The 16,978-nt window shown below is 34.7% G+C and overlaps 3 protein-coding genes across 5 annotated transcripts; all 3 read left to right on the forward strand.

Moving 5' to 3' along the window:
- Positions 1 to 524: 524 nt before the first annotated feature.
- Positions 525 to 10,941, forward strand: LOC146530398 (pickpocket protein 19-like). Its single transcript, XM_085200473.1, has 11 exons — positions 525 to 888; positions 1,080 to 1,239; positions 1,558 to 1,752; positions 6,740 to 6,867; positions 7,260 to 7,356; positions 7,712 to 7,897; positions 8,399 to 8,489; positions 8,729 to 8,873; positions 9,210 to 9,313; positions 10,094 to 10,209; positions 10,718 to 10,941. The coding sequence occupies exons 1-11, from the start codon at positions 743 to 745 to the stop codon at positions 10,784 to 10,786; spliced, it is 1,437 nt and encodes a 478-aa protein (XP_085056599.1). The 5' UTR covers positions 525 to 742; the 3' UTR covers positions 10,787 to 10,941.
- LOC146530399 (uncharacterized) lies at positions 2,238 to 6,708 on the forward strand. Its single transcript, XM_085200472.1, has one exon. It carries the CDS (start codon positions 2,838 to 2,840, stop codon positions 3,612 to 3,614), a length of 777 nt encoding a protein of 258 aa, XP_085056598.1. The 5' UTR covers positions 2,238 to 2,837; the 3' UTR covers positions 3,615 to 6,708.
- A 703-nt stretch (positions 10,942 to 11,644) lies between the features above and the next one.
- LOC146530400 (UDP-glucosyltransferase 2-like) lies at positions 11,645 to 16,656 on the forward strand. Of its 3 annotated transcripts, none has more exons than XM_085201074.1 (11): positions 11,645 to 11,737; positions 12,630 to 12,756; positions 13,093 to 13,239; positions 13,390 to 13,477; positions 13,593 to 13,758; positions 14,191 to 14,385; positions 14,472 to 14,691; positions 15,136 to 15,358; positions 15,559 to 15,778; positions 16,040 to 16,143; positions 16,445 to 16,656. In XM_085201074.1, the coding sequence occupies exons 3-11, from the start codon at positions 13,099 to 13,101 to the stop codon at positions 16,630 to 16,632; spliced, it is 1,545 nt and encodes a 514-aa protein (XP_085057200.1). In that variant the 5' UTR covers positions 11,645 to 11,737; positions 12,630 to 12,756; positions 13,093 to 13,098; the 3' UTR covers positions 16,633 to 16,656. The 3 variants fall into 3 exon arrangements, with proteins under 3 accessions (XP_085057200.1, XP_085057201.1, XP_085057202.1); XM_085201075.1 differs by having other exon boundaries at positions 11,661 to 11,737; positions 12,630 to 12,690; XM_085201076.1 differs by lacking the exon at positions 12,630 to 12,756 and having other exon boundaries at positions 11,672 to 11,737.
- Positions 16,657 to 16,978: the final 322 nt, after the last annotated feature.

Genomic DNA, 16,978 nt, shown 5'->3' on the forward strand with positions numbered 1-16,978 from the left:
TTTAGAATTCAAAGCATTTTCTATTTATTAATAGAAGAATTTCGGTTTTCTTCAGATTATTTAAATTCAGAAGATAACAATAATATCATCACTTCATGTTTCCATCAACCATAGCGTGTCTCGAACTCCACTGTGTCACTACAGCTTTATTAGCTTTCTAGCTTAATTACTCTTCGTGATGTCGTGTTAAAATACGTAATATTTTAATTTAATGGATGTTTCATGTTACTTATGACAAAATTATATAAAAAACGGACATTTTCACTTGGATTATAGTACCAAATATATGCAACCGACTGAAATACAATTAACAGTGACAACCACAACTAGAGAAAGATCTTTCGATTTTTCTTCTGCAGTTCCATGGAATCTTTCCCGTACCTATAATATTGAAAATATCTTTCCACATGATCGTTTCAATTTATTTAGTATTTTAAATTTAACGTGTTGCAGCCCGCAACTTTGTTTGCGTGAACATCTATATTTACGTAAAAAAAAATGGTTTTTCTGTTATCAGGAAAAAATCGAGAAAGTAAGAAAAGAAAATAGGAGTAAGCCTAAATTCAACTTTATAAGTCCAGCAGTTTCAACTGATCGTCTGTCCATCAGTCAGTAGCGGAAATATTGTATATAGAGGTCCTACGTCACAGCTCCTTTAGTTCGGCCTCTCACAAAACCCAGTAACGCAGTCTAAGTTGGCACTAGGGCTAACGATATATTTTCCGTTAGAAACGTATTTATCATGATGAATCAGTATAGACAATCAAGTAAAGAAGGATTTCATAAGAAGATGAAGAAAATAATCAATTGCTGCAAAGAATATTGTATGCAGACAAGTATTCACGGTTTAAACCACATAGCTGCTCCTAGAAGACACTGGATAGAGAGGTAAAAAGCCGAAACCGATAACCTCCTTATTTTCTCAAGTGATGAGGTGCGCCAGTCAAGTGGAGTGGCACATCTTGACGCCCATCTCAATAACATAGGTCGAGATTGAGGAACCTAAACCATCGCGCATAGAGTGAGGCTGTGCCGCTATGCCATGTCGGCCACAAATATAATTTTTATATAATTTTTAGATTACTATGGGTAGTGGTAACTGGTATGGCAGTTTGGGGTGTGATCGACATATCCCTTGGACAGTGGCAGCGATACATTGAAAATCCTACAGTAGTCACCCTCGAGAAGGACTTCAGAACCTGGAGATTTAATATACCTGCTGTAACCGCTTGTGCAAAGGTAGGATATCAGTGCATAGCGAGGTGGTCAGAAGGAACCTATAAAACATTTATTTATTACATACATTTACATATTAGTTATCCACCGCACCTTTTTATTGTGTGTTGAGTGGCGGAATTCTGAAATCCATGAATGCTCATATCTCAAAAACTAAAAACTGAAATTGAACTGCTTAATCGGTTTTGATGAAACTTTCACTGCTCTCTAGGTTGGGATGTAACTGAATCAAGAAGGATCATTAACTCGATATGATATTACTCTTTATTTCTGAGAAATTTGTAGGCAAACATACAAACATAACTACATAATTCTTTTTAGAACCGTGTCAGCAAGGAAAAATTGCCTGAAGCAATAAAATCACGTTGGAACATAGAAGAGAGTGATCCAAAATACAAATATTACGAGAAATTTGTACAAACAGTTGCTAATTCTGATCTGTTTAATTTAAACTATTATGAGGAATTTAAGGACGATCCAACACTAGACGTTGACTTATATGAGCTAGTTTTAGAGGTAACTACTTAGTTAACTACTAAATTTCTAATATTTATTTCATGCCCGCTAAGTTACAAAGACATTAGAGTTATGTATCTTAGAGTTAGAGTTCTTCGCGCCGAATCGCTGAACAGAAGGGCGAGGAGGAAAAGATCGAAGATAAAATCCAGGCCACTGGGAATATTTCTAGATATGTACATACGTACTTAGGCAAGGCAGGTAGAGGGAACCTAGTGTTAAGACACTCCGTTCTCTATTAAGACACTTCTATTCCACACTTTCTGTCGACCTCTCTGACAATGTTAAAATATTAAATATTTCGTTTCCTCGGGTGCGAATCGAACCCACAACCTGTCGCACAATCGTACAGTTGCACGATTGTGCCCATGCGTCACAACTGGCCTCAAACAAAATTGATAACCTATTTTTGTGAAATCATTTAAAATACACTTTGTATTTAATAGATTTCATCACTTTGTATTTGATCGAAGATGGCGCTGTTGCAACGTTAACAACAGCTCCAGTAATAAGTGTGTTAAATATTTGTTAAAATTAAGTTACGAGTGTAAATCATCGTTAATAATAAAGATACTAAGGTGAAGTTTTAGTGGGAGTGTTATCTAACAAATGTGTCATGCTAGCAGAGTGCAAGAACAATTGTACAAAATAGGAGACCAAGGACGCTAATACAAACAGTATCAACTTCGTATTAAAAGTGAATGTTTAAAAACTGTGTTATATTCGCTTTAAAAACTTTTCAAATAAAATCAGTGATAATAATAAGCATTAATGTGAATTTGTAAATTAAATAGTGAACTTTAAAAAATTTTAAAATTATAACGGGTACATCGTAAATGTATTTATAGCTAACTGTGAAAAGCGACCTCTAGCTACACTTCATTTTTGCACTATTGATTACTTTTTATTTTAACCTGTACATTGCGCTACTACTTACGCATTAGCTAACGCTAGATGGCGCTGTCATATACATTTTAGCAAACATCGAATTATGAAATATATCTCTTGTAATAAAATAAAAGTAAATAAATAAAATAAAAAAAGAGGTACAAAAAATTTACTTAATACAACATTGTCCTAACAAAATGGAAAAAACAATGGAATTATTATTACAAAAAATTGACGAAAAGCTTAACCAACAAACAGTTGCTATAACAAACTCAATAACAAGAAATGTGATGGAGGCGTTAGACGAAAAAATGAAATTAATTGTGGAAGAGAACCAAGTACTTAAAAGTAGAATTACGGAATTAGAACAAAAACTTCACAACGTTGAAAAAGAAAAACGGAAGAACAACCTTATCTTTTTTGGAATTTTAGAAATGAAGAAAACAGAGAGCGAACTGGTAGAATATATGAAGGAACTCATTGTAGGCATGGGAATTAATATGGATAATTATGAGATTAGCAATGCATATAGAATTGGAAAGTGGAAAGATAATAAAAACCGCCCAGTTATTGTTTCCTTTACTACAATTTGGAAAAAACGTATGGTACAGAAAAATAAATCAAAGCTTCCTCTAGGAATATATATTATGGAAGACTACACCAAGGAAGTACTAGAAAGACGGAAGCAACTACAGGGACAACTTGAAGAAGAAAGAAAGAAAGGAAAAAATGCATTTTTGGTACAGGACAAACTGATAGTAAAAGATCCAATGGATAAAAATCGCGAAAAAAGGAAACGAGAAACATCAGGATCGCCAAGCTCGTCGTCATCGGCACAAAATAAAATAAATAAAATAAATAAATCACCACACCCACCTACCAAGTCAGCTGATAAAGATGTTATTAAGCCGGGCATACTTAATTTTGTGGAACGGAAAAGACCAGCTTTAAAAGATGGAACTTCAAAAAACTAAATACTATGTACACTCGCAACCTAAACAAATTAAAAACAATATATAAAACAAATTTTACAATAAGCACCCCAAGCCGGCTGGTCACCGTGGGGGAAGAAGACCGCTACCCCCCGAATAAAATACAAAAGTATATCCGTGCAGAAATTGCACACAAAAATAAACAATATATATACATTGCCACATTTAACACCTTAACCCTAAGAACCAATGAAAGCTTGACGGAACTGATAATTGCACTATCAAATATAAAGTGGTCAATAGTAGGACTAAGCGAAGTTCGACGCCATGGCGAGGCTATAGAAGATCACGGTAATTTTATATTCTACTACAATGGAGTCACACCTGGACAATTCGGGACAGGATTTCTTGTCCAAAAAGCACTGAGTTCATATATCGACGAATTTATAGGAATATCCGAACGCATTACAATACTCCACTTAAAACTACCTAATACTGAGATGTGGTCAATTATGCAAGTCTACTCTCCAACTGAGCAATCCAACAAAACAGAAATAGATGATTTTTATGCTATGGTAACAGAGTCAATAAAACTCCATACTCACAAAAACTTAATTGTAATGGAGGATTTCAATGCAAGAACAGGCAATAGAGTAGACGGCGAAGAGGTTGTATTAGGTCCATACTGTTCAGGGAAAAGGACTAGAAACGGCGGAAAACTTTTGCACTTTGCGTACGAAAATAATTTAAAAATACTTAACAGTTTATTTAAAAGTCGGGACAGTAATAGGTGGACATGGATATCTCCAAATGGCCGCTACAAAAATGAAATAGATTACATCCTTACTAACAAAAACAAACAATTTCAGGACTGCCGAGTTATAAACAACCTAAACTTTAATAGTAACCATAGAATGGTGAGAGCCAAATTGTTACTTAACTCATGTAAAAAAGCCAGACCATTTAAAGTGAAACAAACCTGGGGAAAGACCCGGGATAATAACGATAACCTAAAGGCAAAATTAAAAAACTTCACAGATTGCACAAAAGATTTAAATACACAATGTAAATATAACAAACTTGAAGAAATTTTGGAAAATAAAACAAATATCTCAAGGAAAACGCAAAGTACCACAAAATGGTTCACAAACAAAACGATAGAACTCCTTCGAACTAGGGCGGAATTAATATCTTTGGCTAAGAAAACAAAAAGGACTAGACAACAGATAGCTGAGACAAGCAAAAAAATAAAGAGTAATATGCGAAGAGACCGACAAAAATATAGGCTGGGTTTATTAGAAAAAAGTATTCAGGGAACGGGAGGTATAAAAAAGGCAACTAAACAGCTAATTGGAAAAGTGGAATGGATACCCAATATTTCTGACCAACAAAGAAAAAGAAAAACAAGACGTCCAGAAATTATGTCAATAGCCACTGAATTTTTTCGAAATTTGTACACAAAACAAAACGAAAGCCAGTTAATTGACCTTACTGGAGGAGATCGTGTACCAGATATATTACCCGCAGAAGTAGAAAAATCAATAAGGACTCAAAAAAAGGATAAAGCTCCTGGATCAGATGGCATTGTTAATGAAACACTAATTGAAAACATGACACAACTTGTACCAATATTAACATCCATCTTTAATGAAGTATTGCAAACTGAAGTCATACCTGAACAATGGATAATATCTACAATAGTATTGCTTTATAAGAAAGGAGACAAAAATAACATAAATAATTACAGACCTATCAGTCTGATGTCAAATATCTATAAAGTCTTTGCTAAAGTAATTCTCAACAGAATATCTAAGACATTGGATGAATGCCAGCCAAGAGAACAGGCCGGATTTAGGAGTGGTTACTCAACTATTGACCATATCCACGTCGTAAAACAATTATTTGAAAAGGGCAGAGAATTTAATATGACTTTTTATTGTTGTTTTATTGACTACAGCAAGGCATTCGACTCATTAGAGCATAACAGCATATGGCAAGCACTTAAAAATCAAGGGGTAGAAAACCAATATATTCGCATTCTGAAGTACATTTATAGGAACAGTAAAGCCAAAATAAAACTAGAGAAAGAAGGTAAGGAAATAAGAATAGAAAGAGGTGTACGCCAGGGGGACCCCCATTTCACCTAAGTTATTCACAGCCGTCTTAGAGGAAGTCATCCGCAAATTAGATTGGCAGGATTGTGGGTTAAAAATAAATGGAGAAAACCTAACGCATCTCAGATTTGCAGATGACTTAATTATCTTTTCGTCATCAAAAGAAGAACTGCAGACGATGATGAACAGCCTAGAAATAGAAAGCCGTAAAGTAGGATTGATTATGAATGTCGAGAAGACTCAAGCCATGACAAATGGATTGCAAGAACCGATAATTATTAACAATAAAATAATCAACTACACAGACGAATATGTGTATCTAGGCCAAATAATCTCGCCAATAGATATGACTTCCAAGGAAATCGATAGACGTATAGGTCACGCGTGGAAATTATACTGGAGTCAAAAAGAAATTATGAAAAATAAAGAAATTAGCATATTTATCAAACGAAAACTTTTTGATACCTGTATATTGCCAGTCCTAACATACGGTTGCCAAACTTGGTCCCTTAACAAGAACCATATACGGAAACTTGAAGCGTGCCAAACAGCCATGGAAAGGAGTATGATGGGAAAGAGACTTTCGGACAGGATAAGAACTGTGGACATAAAGAAATATACAAGAACCAAAGATGTTACTGTAACCATTAAAAATCTAAAATGGAAGTGGATAGGACATACTATAAGGGGAAAGGAAAAATGGTCCAAGACGATATTGTTTTGGTTCACCCGCGACAGAAACAGAAGAAGAGGTAGACCACCCAGGAGATGGGTTGATGAAATAAAGCTTGTCGCAGGTGGTAAATGGACCAGGACAGCAAATGATAGGGAAAAATGGAGGCAATTAGGGGAGGCCTTTGCCAATAGGCATACAGACGTAAAATAACGTTAGAAGTGTACATTTTTTTTTTGTTTAATTACTGCTACAAAATTTTTATTGTTATTTTTCTTTTTGTATTTATGTATAAATGTTTAAAACTGTAGCATGATTGGTCTGAATAAAGAGGCTATTATTATTATTATTATTATTATTTAATATATTTTCTAATCTAGGTATTATCAGATCACCGCATCAAGATGAGATCTTCGGAAACTGTAAATCATAAGTGGATCCCCGTAATGACGGAAAGTGGATGCTGCTATACTATTAATTCTATAGCAGTCGCTGATGTCGCTTTGGTGTAAGAACTAATTTTTGTTTGCGGTTTCACATAATTTAGGTGTCCGGGTCGATTTCCACTCGGGGGAATAAAATATGAAACATATATATATTTAATTTAATTCCATTGCTCTGGTAACGAGGCAAAGCGCGGCGTTGAGTTCCACCACTCAACACAAATGTCTCTTTTTTTCGAAAACTGAGGAATGGAAATATCTTAATGGAAAACGAGTGTCGTAAAATTAGATTTCCAGGTTCCCTACTGCTGTATCCAGGAAACACCCTAAGGCTAATAACCACTAGTTTTGTTTAAACAAACACTTTATTTCCTCCACTTAATTCCCTGCGGGGAAGACACCACTATGTGTAGGGTAGGCAGAGGGAGAGAGAAGATTATAATGCTCATTATTGCAGGAACTTGGACGAAAACAATACGGTAAATGTTCCCACCACTTGTAAATATTCATCGCAAAGTTGCTACATCATGTTCGAGAGCACTGCTATTTATCACGTAAGGGGTTTATTTTTGAGGCCAGTTGTTGCGTAGGGACAGAAATGACGGATGTAGGTTCGATTCCCACCCAAGGAAATTAAATATTTAATATTTTCATTTCCTCGGTATGGTAACGGACAAAGCGCGGCGTTGATTTCCGCCACCCAATAGACTATGCCTTCAGAATTCAGCGGAAAGTGGGGAATAGGAGCTTCTTAGTGGAGAACGGAGGGTCTTAACACCAGATGTGTGGGTTACATCGTGAAGCTAAAAATTTTTTTAGAAAAGTTACAGACCACGCATTCATGGTGGATTGAGAATTCATATCTCATAATTGCTATAATATAATAAATAACACAAAAAAAAATTGCAGTACTACATTCATTCGCCATACGACATGGTCAACGTGATGTCCACACCGAGCACAGTGTTCCCGACACTAAACAGATACATCGAGTTCAGTTCTATGGAAACACGCACAGGAGTTGGTGTCAGATCACTCTCTCCAAGAACTAGACATTGTTTTTATACCGATGAACCTACAACACCATCAAGAAAGGTAACGCGTTTATCACTCAATCACGTACCATTTTAAAAATTGTTGGTCCACGGGAAAGACAACTTATAAAAGTTGATAAATTTATGTTCACGGGCGTATACACTCATTTTATATGAAATTAATAACAATTAATTATAAGCTTGTAAAATGATAATTTTCAAGTTTTTTCTTTAATTATTTTTAAGCCCTCGCTTCGTGTTATATTTCATGACTGGTCTACGGGAAGTACCTCACAAGTTTTGTAAAAAATGCAGCAAAAACAATGCATACTCGTAAATGCTTGTATCTTTTAATTGCGTTAAATTAGAAGTCAAATTTTTCTGTGCCGTAGACTTGAATATTTGATATTAATTTCATCTTGATACCTTCGCGATACATGGTCATGACAGACGTTTTGACAGACAACAAGGTGTTCCTATTAGGGTTTCGTTTTTGTCCTTTGGCGATACGGAACCCTTAAAACGTAACCGTATCAGTATAATTGGATTTTTTATTTAATAGGTATACAGCACTAACACTTGTCGTCAAGATTGTAGAAGTCGATTGGCGCAGAAACTTTGCGGATGCAAGCCATTTTACTATTTTTATGATGGTAAATTCTAGTTTTTAATGATTTATATGTAGTAAAACCATAGTAAATTTTTACAAGCACTTATGCTAAATTTCGTAAGCGTGTGTATGTTTGTTCGCAATTTTCTAGGAAAGAAAGTGGACATAAGCATGTAAACTGGAGGCATGTACCATCTTTCTGGAGAGATCACGTACAATATAGGTAAATAGGTAATTGACAGATATTTGAAGTCGGTTTAATCTTATTCTTGCCATTTCGAGGTGGTCCACAATGTACTCCAGCTGGCATGTGGTGCTTGGCTGCGCACAACCAAACCCTGGCCAACTTCAATGGCATCAAGTGCGCCTGCAAACAACAATGCTTGGACTCTGTTTTCCGGGAGATTTCTAATGACGATCAGATTTGGTTAGTCTTATAGAGAGTTTTTTGACTTTTTATGGTTATTTTGCAATACCTCCAGAATTCGGCGGAAAATGGAGAGCGGAAGTGTCTTATCACGAAGTTCCCAGGCTTTTCTCTGCCTATCCCGCATATAGCAGGGTACGCAGAGGGGATCTATTGTTAAGACAGTCTGTTCCCCACATTTCCTGAGGCGGAAATAAGCGCCGCGCTTTGTTGCATATTATGCGCGAGCGAATGAATTAAATATTTCATCCTCACTGGTAGAAATGGAACCCACAAACGTCGCCTTTACACGAAGGCCTATTTAAAAATTAAAGTTAAAATAAACATATTAATCAGGGATAAAGGACCATTTCAAACTCATGGTGCCGTACGCTTCACAGTTCAAGCTCCTCGTACACGTTACACCAGACACATCGTTTTTCATCTCCAAGATCTTGTTGGTAAGCTTATCCTACGTCACTTATAACTTACAGGTAGATCTGAATATATTTTTTTAGTTTTTTACCTTGTAACCTTGAAAGGAAAACGCGGAACCCACTGTGTTGTCGGTCCATCTGACATGTTGTTTGGATTCGAGAGGAAGTGTTGAAAAGAGTGTTGACAAGCCTTGAGCTCACCCAGCCTTCCCAGTTGAAAATAGGAATGAGAAAAACTTTAATGTAATACTTTATTGGAATACACAATAAACAATTTGTACGATAATAACCGCATTAGTGATACACTGCGTTGCGGCTATTAACGCCCACCTTACTAACTATTGTAAACATATGAAACAGAGCAAAAATTTACTATGAAATACAAAAAAAACTCTTAAAGTAAAATAATATAAAAGTAAGTGGGTTTATGTGAGTGTGTGGGTGTGTGCATGGGTGCGTGTGTGCATGTGTACATGTGCGCGTGTGTGTCTGTGTGTGTGTTGCGTGCTTATGTGTGCATCTGAAATTTAATAAGGTTTTCGGTGTCTCTATAATTTAGTGTTAGAAGCCAATTAAACAATACAATAACAAATAAACAACAATAACAAACTACTTAGCATTTCATTAATTTACCTCCTACCGCGCGTAGGGTGACGAACTATAAGCAGTGCCTTGGACTTGCGCCCCTTTGATGCGCATCTTGTTGTGCACTATTTAAGCCCCTCTTTCTACATAACCAAATTCGTAAAAAAGATTATAGTTGTACCTATAACTAATAGTATAAATTTGTGTATTTTATGACAGTTTCCTTTGGAGGTGCTGCGGGACTGTTCTTGGGCGCCAGCTTCATTAGCTTCGTGGAGATAGGCTACTTCGTGATAGAAAAAATTTTTTATAGAAGACGTCCTGAACCAATTGTGGTAAATCTAAAGTTTTCAAATAAAATAAGTAAAGCATATTTAAATGATATGGTTCAACACCGACCAAGAAAATATTTTCTATGTAGGCTAAAATGTAAGTCTTGGCAACCTTTTGTACTATCCAATTTTTGATTAATAGGGGAAATGTGGATAAAATTACATAGTTTCTATATCTTATTCATAATCAGTCTCGTTGATAAAAACTCATCGTCAATCTTTTGAAATAAATAGGAACTACAAAAAACTTTTGCTATGAAATTGTAACCAAACAAAAAAAAATGACAAAAACTTTTGCACGTTCACATCTATTATGAAATGAGGTCACTATGAAAATTTTGTCCATACTTCCCTTGCATAGAATAACTAGATCACCCCATAATAGTACACGGACTGTAATTCCGATATATTCCAATTTATTGTACAAACCAAATTATTATATTGTCAAATTGAAAAAAAAAACCTCCTTACAAAAATATGCTATATGTATTAAATAAATAATATATTACAGGTAAAGAGAACCAGTATGCCTTATGAAGAAAGGATCAAAGAAATCAATTTTATTCTAGAAGAATTTTAGGGATTAATAATTAAAAATCCCCTAATATAAAATATTGCTTTAAAAGAAATAAAAAACTGAAAAAAACTTCGTCAATTACCTTCCACTTATATAATTAGGTCCTCGTCGCCAGAACTATAAAACGCTGAACACATTTCAGCGTATATAATATGACCTGTAAAAATTTTATCACGAAGGAATTTAAAAATTGAGTGACTTTACTTATCTATATATATATATATATATATATATATATATATATATATATATATATATATAAGTAAAGTTATACATATATACTTCTTCTTTTACTACTACTACTTCTTTTTTATATTAAAAAAATGTATTCACATACCCCGTACTGCAGTAGAACGATGATTAGACACTGTTGTGAGATGCAAAATTAATAAATTTTCGGCAATTAACTTATTTTTATTTTCTTCCTTTTCCTTTCTATATTTTAAGTAAAAGTTAGTTAGGGCCAAGATTCGTGTAATTCGTATAATTCATTCATTAAATAATTGTACAAATTATAATATTATAAATATATATTATTTTTCTTATAATTTAGGCCGTTGTCGAACTTGAAACGCGGGTGTTGTGCGTTCAATTCTCACTTAGGCATTTCCTCGCTCAAGCAACAAGACAAAACACGGTCCGCCACTCAACATCCGGTAGTACGTGGGATACGCAGTGTCTTAACACTATGTTCCCTCTGAATCAATTTAATAGAATTTTCCACCAGTTCATGTCTATATTAGGGTAACGTGTCAGAATTTGAACCCGTTTCACCTTAATCACAAATAAAAATCAATATTTTAACAGTTCAGTTATCTAAGTAACTGACACACATTACCACATATCTATTATACGTGATGATGTAAGGTATATGACAACTAATATAAAAATTGATAACATTTTCATTATATTCACAAGAGTGTATCGGTGGTGGACGTATTCTTTGAATAGCAGGTATTTAAAATTAAATATTTATTTAAAATACTCGACGGCTTATTAATGTTGTTGGCGGGCTCTATTATTTGAGAATCATATGAATTAATTGTTATTTTAATAATAAATGTGATTAAAACCTTTTTATAATAACACTGGGCTGGAGCAGTGAAGGTGAACTGCTCCAGCCCAGTGTTATTATAAAAAGGTTTTAATCACATTTATGGTGAACCTACGAGTACACCTGTGGTCGCAAGTCCCGGGCGCTGCTCCATGCTCCACCTCATTTAGAGACAAACCATCCACTTCTGATGTGTTAACAGGTGTTCTGTACCTTAGTAACGTTTTTTTTTTAAATATATTTCACTTCTGATATCTAACAATATATTATAAAATATAAATAGAACATTTTTTTTTAATTATTTTAACACTACAGACGCTTGGTCCGTACTCTTTTTTACGTTTTTATATAACATTTAACTATGAATAATTTGAAACCAATAAGTACATGGACACATGGGACTTATCATTGAAAGTTCAACCAACAAAGTAATATACGAAAAAAAAGAGTTTTTAAGAAAAACACTCGCTCAAATTCTTATATGAATCACCGTTGTAAACTATCAATCTATGAAGCCTTAACACTAAAAAAATAAGGTTCTATATCAGTTGTTTCAAATATGATTTCTCTGACATTTGTTATCTGTTCACAGCATTTTGATATTTAACTTGATTGACATAGGACTTAAAATGCCTATTTCCAATGACGACACGACAAGCTTTATTTAGACAGTGTAATCGTGTTATTTGAACTTTATTATTATTTTAATCGGTCCTTAATTTTAGGAAGGTAAGAATTATTTTTCTTTACATTACATTTTATTTAAGTCCTTATATAAGAATTCTTTTTCAGTCTCTGAGAAGAAGAGAACACTCGACCTCGAGTCAGTTGTCATCTGCACGGGACAGATAACGTTAGATTTTTTTGCTTTTTTTTTTAATAAGATATGTGGTAACTTTTTAAAATTTTTAATTAAATAGTAAGTATATTTAGATGCTTTTTTATTTTAATCAATAAAATAATGCATAATAATCCTTATTTATTCTTATAATTTTATTAAAGTATCTACTATCAATTATTATAATTTTGAGGCCATTAATGTCGTAGGGGCATAAGCGTGCAACTGTAAAGGCGACATAATTAAATATTTAGTATTTGAATTTGCTCCCTGTGTTAACGACGTAAATCCCAGCGTTAATTTCCGCCACTCAACACGCAATACCACAAGAATTTGACGGAAAATACCTCCTCTACCAATCCTGCTCTGTGCGATTATCAAAAAATCTTACTGAAAATATTTTTTTTCTAAACACAGAAAAAAATGAAGATAGCCATCTTGTTACTGGCTCTTGTGTCGTCAGCGTACGGTTACAAAATCCTATGCCTGCAGTCACTTCCTTCCAGAAGTCACTTTCTGCTCATGATGGGGTTGGTTAATCCTTTGTTGGAAGCTGGCCATCAGGTATGTATGAGAGGTCGTTAAAGCGACGGTTGTGGGTTCGATTTCCACTCCAGAATATAAATGTATGTCTTAACAGAGAATATATGCGGTGAAAATTGTATAATAAGTGTGTTTAGAAAAAAATATATTTTTTATTCATCGCTTTTTCAGATAACACTTATAACAACATATCCAGAAATAAAACAACCGAAAGAAGTTAAAGTAATAGATGTGAGTCATATACTGGAATTTAATAAAGGTAAGTTTGTTATACCTTTATTAAATGCGAGGTCAGTCGCGGCGCAGGCAAAACCAACTGGTCGTGAGTTGAATCTCTTTACCACCAATATGACGTCATTTACATGAATTTACAGTAATGGCACAATCAGATAGGTCTAAGCAAGGCATATCTCTGATAAAGGAATTCGCGAGGAATATTTCTTTGGGAGCTATAGAAACCCCTGCGGTTAGGGAGGTGCTGGTGAAAGAACAGTTCGACGCAGTTATAACGGAGTGGTTCTTCTCAGAAATGGAAGCTGGGTAAGGATTAATAGAAAAACTTTACGATGAATCCCGCACACAGAAGGGTAGGCAGAGGAAATCTAATGGCAAGAAACTCCGTTCCCCACGTTTCCGCCCAATTCTGGAGGCATTGCGTGTTGAGTGGCGGAACTCTACGCCACGCTTGGCCTCGGCACCAGAGCAAAGAAATGGAAATATAAATTTAAATAAATATTTCATTCGATATTCGAGAGTAGCTACCCCATGGAGAATAAGTAGGGACAAACTTTGATGGACGCCCCTGAGAGGGATAATGATCACTGGGAATACCCTGCGTACGCTATTCAGGAGGGTCTCCTTGGACGTATTATCCAAGAAGTTCAGCAGGGTTTATAAACTATACATAATCATGAAAACGATGCAGAACTCTAGGTAGGCGAGTCTTTTTCAAACTTGACTGTTTTTTTACAGATACGCGGCCATACAACAAGTGCCTTGGATAGTGCTCGGCGGTACGGTAATGCATACTAATATAGAATATTTGATAGACCAAGTGAGGACTGTGCCCACCATCCCATCTCTTAACAGCCATGCATCTATCCCAATGAATTTCTTTGAAAGATTAACTAATACAAAGGACTATTTGTTGACTATGTCCTTGTTTTGGTAAGTAAACAAATGATATACCTACTTATTTATTAATTTGACAATTGTGCATTCGATTTCCACTGATATGTATATATTTTTGACAGGAAAGATTATCCACTACTGAAATCGGACTACGAGTCACAATTTTACCCCATAGCCCAGTCTCGTGGAGTATCTTTACCCCCTGTAATATCATCAATGCATAATATATCCGTTTTATTTATAAATTCCCACCCTTCCTTTGCCCACGCCCAGAGTTTACCCCCGAATGTAGTAGACATCGCCGGTTATCATATTGACCCTAAAATACCAACGTTACCTAAGGTAAGTCGTCTTTACTTATTACTTATTGTACATTTCTTTGTTTGCTTATTAGGTTCATTTTTACCTGACTGTAGAGGAAGTGTCATCTTGTACCAATGTGTGAACGTCATATCATTTGTTACCTAGTAATATTTATATACCAGCAGCCAGACTAAAGACAACTACGCAAATGTAGATGCATGTAATTACCTCCTGCCGGAATCGAACTCCTTTTTTACTGTTACCACACTTATAACAGGTATTCTCGTGCGTTAGTAATTTGTTAATTTACCCTATTTACGGGCGAATAATGCCGTGCCAGATGTCAAATTACCATAATATTAATTCCAAAAAAAGAAATAATAAGATTATAATCCCAACAATTTAATTTAAATCGTAATATAACCCAATTGTAAAACGCAATAAATGAAAAAACATATGTGAATAACTTCTTTCTCTTTCCAGGACCTCCAAGATATCTTGGATTCATCAAACCACGGAGTAATCTATTTCAGTATGGGATCAGTGTTCAAGAGTAGTGAACTACCAGAGCATACCAACCAAAATATACTAAAGGTCTTCAAGGAATTAGAAAAATATACAATTCTATGGAAATATGATGGAAAATTTGATAATTTACCCAAAAACGTATTGGTTAGGTCTTGGCTACCACAATCTAGTATTTTAGGTGAATCTTTATTTGGCCTTTTTTTTGTAATTTTACTTTAGATTCGATTTTCGGATTTTTTTTCACATTGAGGGTTTTATATGTATTGATTTTTTTAAAGAGTGGCAGAACTCGAAATCTTTTATCTATTGAAACTGGGAAATAAAAAAATATTTTTATTATATATATTATATTACATAACTTTTTTTTTTATATTGCAGCACATCCCAACGTAAAGATCTTCATCACCCACGGGGGTCTGCTCAGTATAATGGAATCCCTACAATTTGGGATTCCCCTAATCGCGATACCAGTTTTTGGAGATCAACCGAGTAATGCAAGACGTTCGGAGAAGGCAGGACACGCTTTGGTAGTCAAATTTGGTCCAAATATGGACAGTGATTTAAAAGAGAAATTGAATATAATGTTGACTAATGATAGGTGAGCTTGTATTTTTGATGACGTTTTTCCACGCCACGTTGGCCTCATCCATGGATTTTTTCAGCAAATTGCGAACGCGTTACGTTACAGGCCATTGCCAGGCCACAATTATTGCGATATATGTAATATATCCTATAGCCTTCATAAACGTACTATTCAGAACCAAAAGTTTCCAATTCAAACCAGTAGTTCATGAGATTGGCGTGCTCAAACAAACAAATTATATTCTAATTGCTTCCACTTACTATATTTTTTTTTCAGCTATTATAATAAAGCAAAATACATATCTAAGTTGTTTAATAAACGTCCCGTACCTACGAAGAGGTTGATACAACATTATGTGGAACTCGCTATAGAAAGTAATGGTGAGAATATGTTATTATTTTCTTTTGACACCTTAAATGAAGATAGGAGGCCATCTTAGCACAGGGGCCACTGAGATACCTCGTTTTCCACTCTCCGCCAGAATTTAAAACATTGCATGTTGAGTGTTTTGCTCGCTCTTGTAATAAGTTGCCTAAGTCTTGTAATAAGTTACGTTGTTAAGTTACGCGAACGGAGTGTGTTGACACTAGTTTCCTTCTGCTATGCTGGAAAAAGGGTAACGAACCGTAGTATATACACATTCAGTAAACCTGAAGTACTTATTGTTTTTTTTAATTTCAGGGGCATATCATCTCAGATCTAAATCTCATTTATACGCGTGGTACGAGTTGTGGATGTTAGATCAACTTGCATTTATATTATTAATCATTTATGTAATTTATACAATTATTAAGAAGTTACTCTATTTAATATTAAGACGATTATCTTCTCAGAAGACAAGTAAATACAAGAAGACAAAGAAGCACTAAATAAAACTATACATAATTTTATAAGTTCTTTTTTATTTAATACTAGTTACCCACTCATGGCTTCGCCCGCTTAATTGTTACTATGTTATTTATTTTGTTGTTGTTATTATAGAAAAATTTTACAAAACTTTTACATAAATTGTAGCCTATGTGTTATTGCGGTGTACTTCAGTACTTTTTAAGATGAAAGTGGAACAAACGTTCACCCTCACTCTCACAAATATTCACATTTATAAAATTAGTAGTGACTCTATGTTTTTTTTAATATTTTACACTACGCTTTTCATATTCGAGTGGACGTAAAATAGAAAATCCGTGGTAATTTTGAGTTCTCCTCTGCTGAGTA

Source organism: Heliconius melpomene, chromosome 17, assembly GCF_056956725.1.
Source record: "Heliconius melpomene rosina isolate 202511_hmr_F chromosome 17, ASM5695672v1, whole genome shotgun sequence".
Classification (NCBI taxonomy): Eukaryota; Metazoa; Arthropoda; class Insecta; order Lepidoptera; family Nymphalidae; genus Heliconius; species Heliconius melpomene.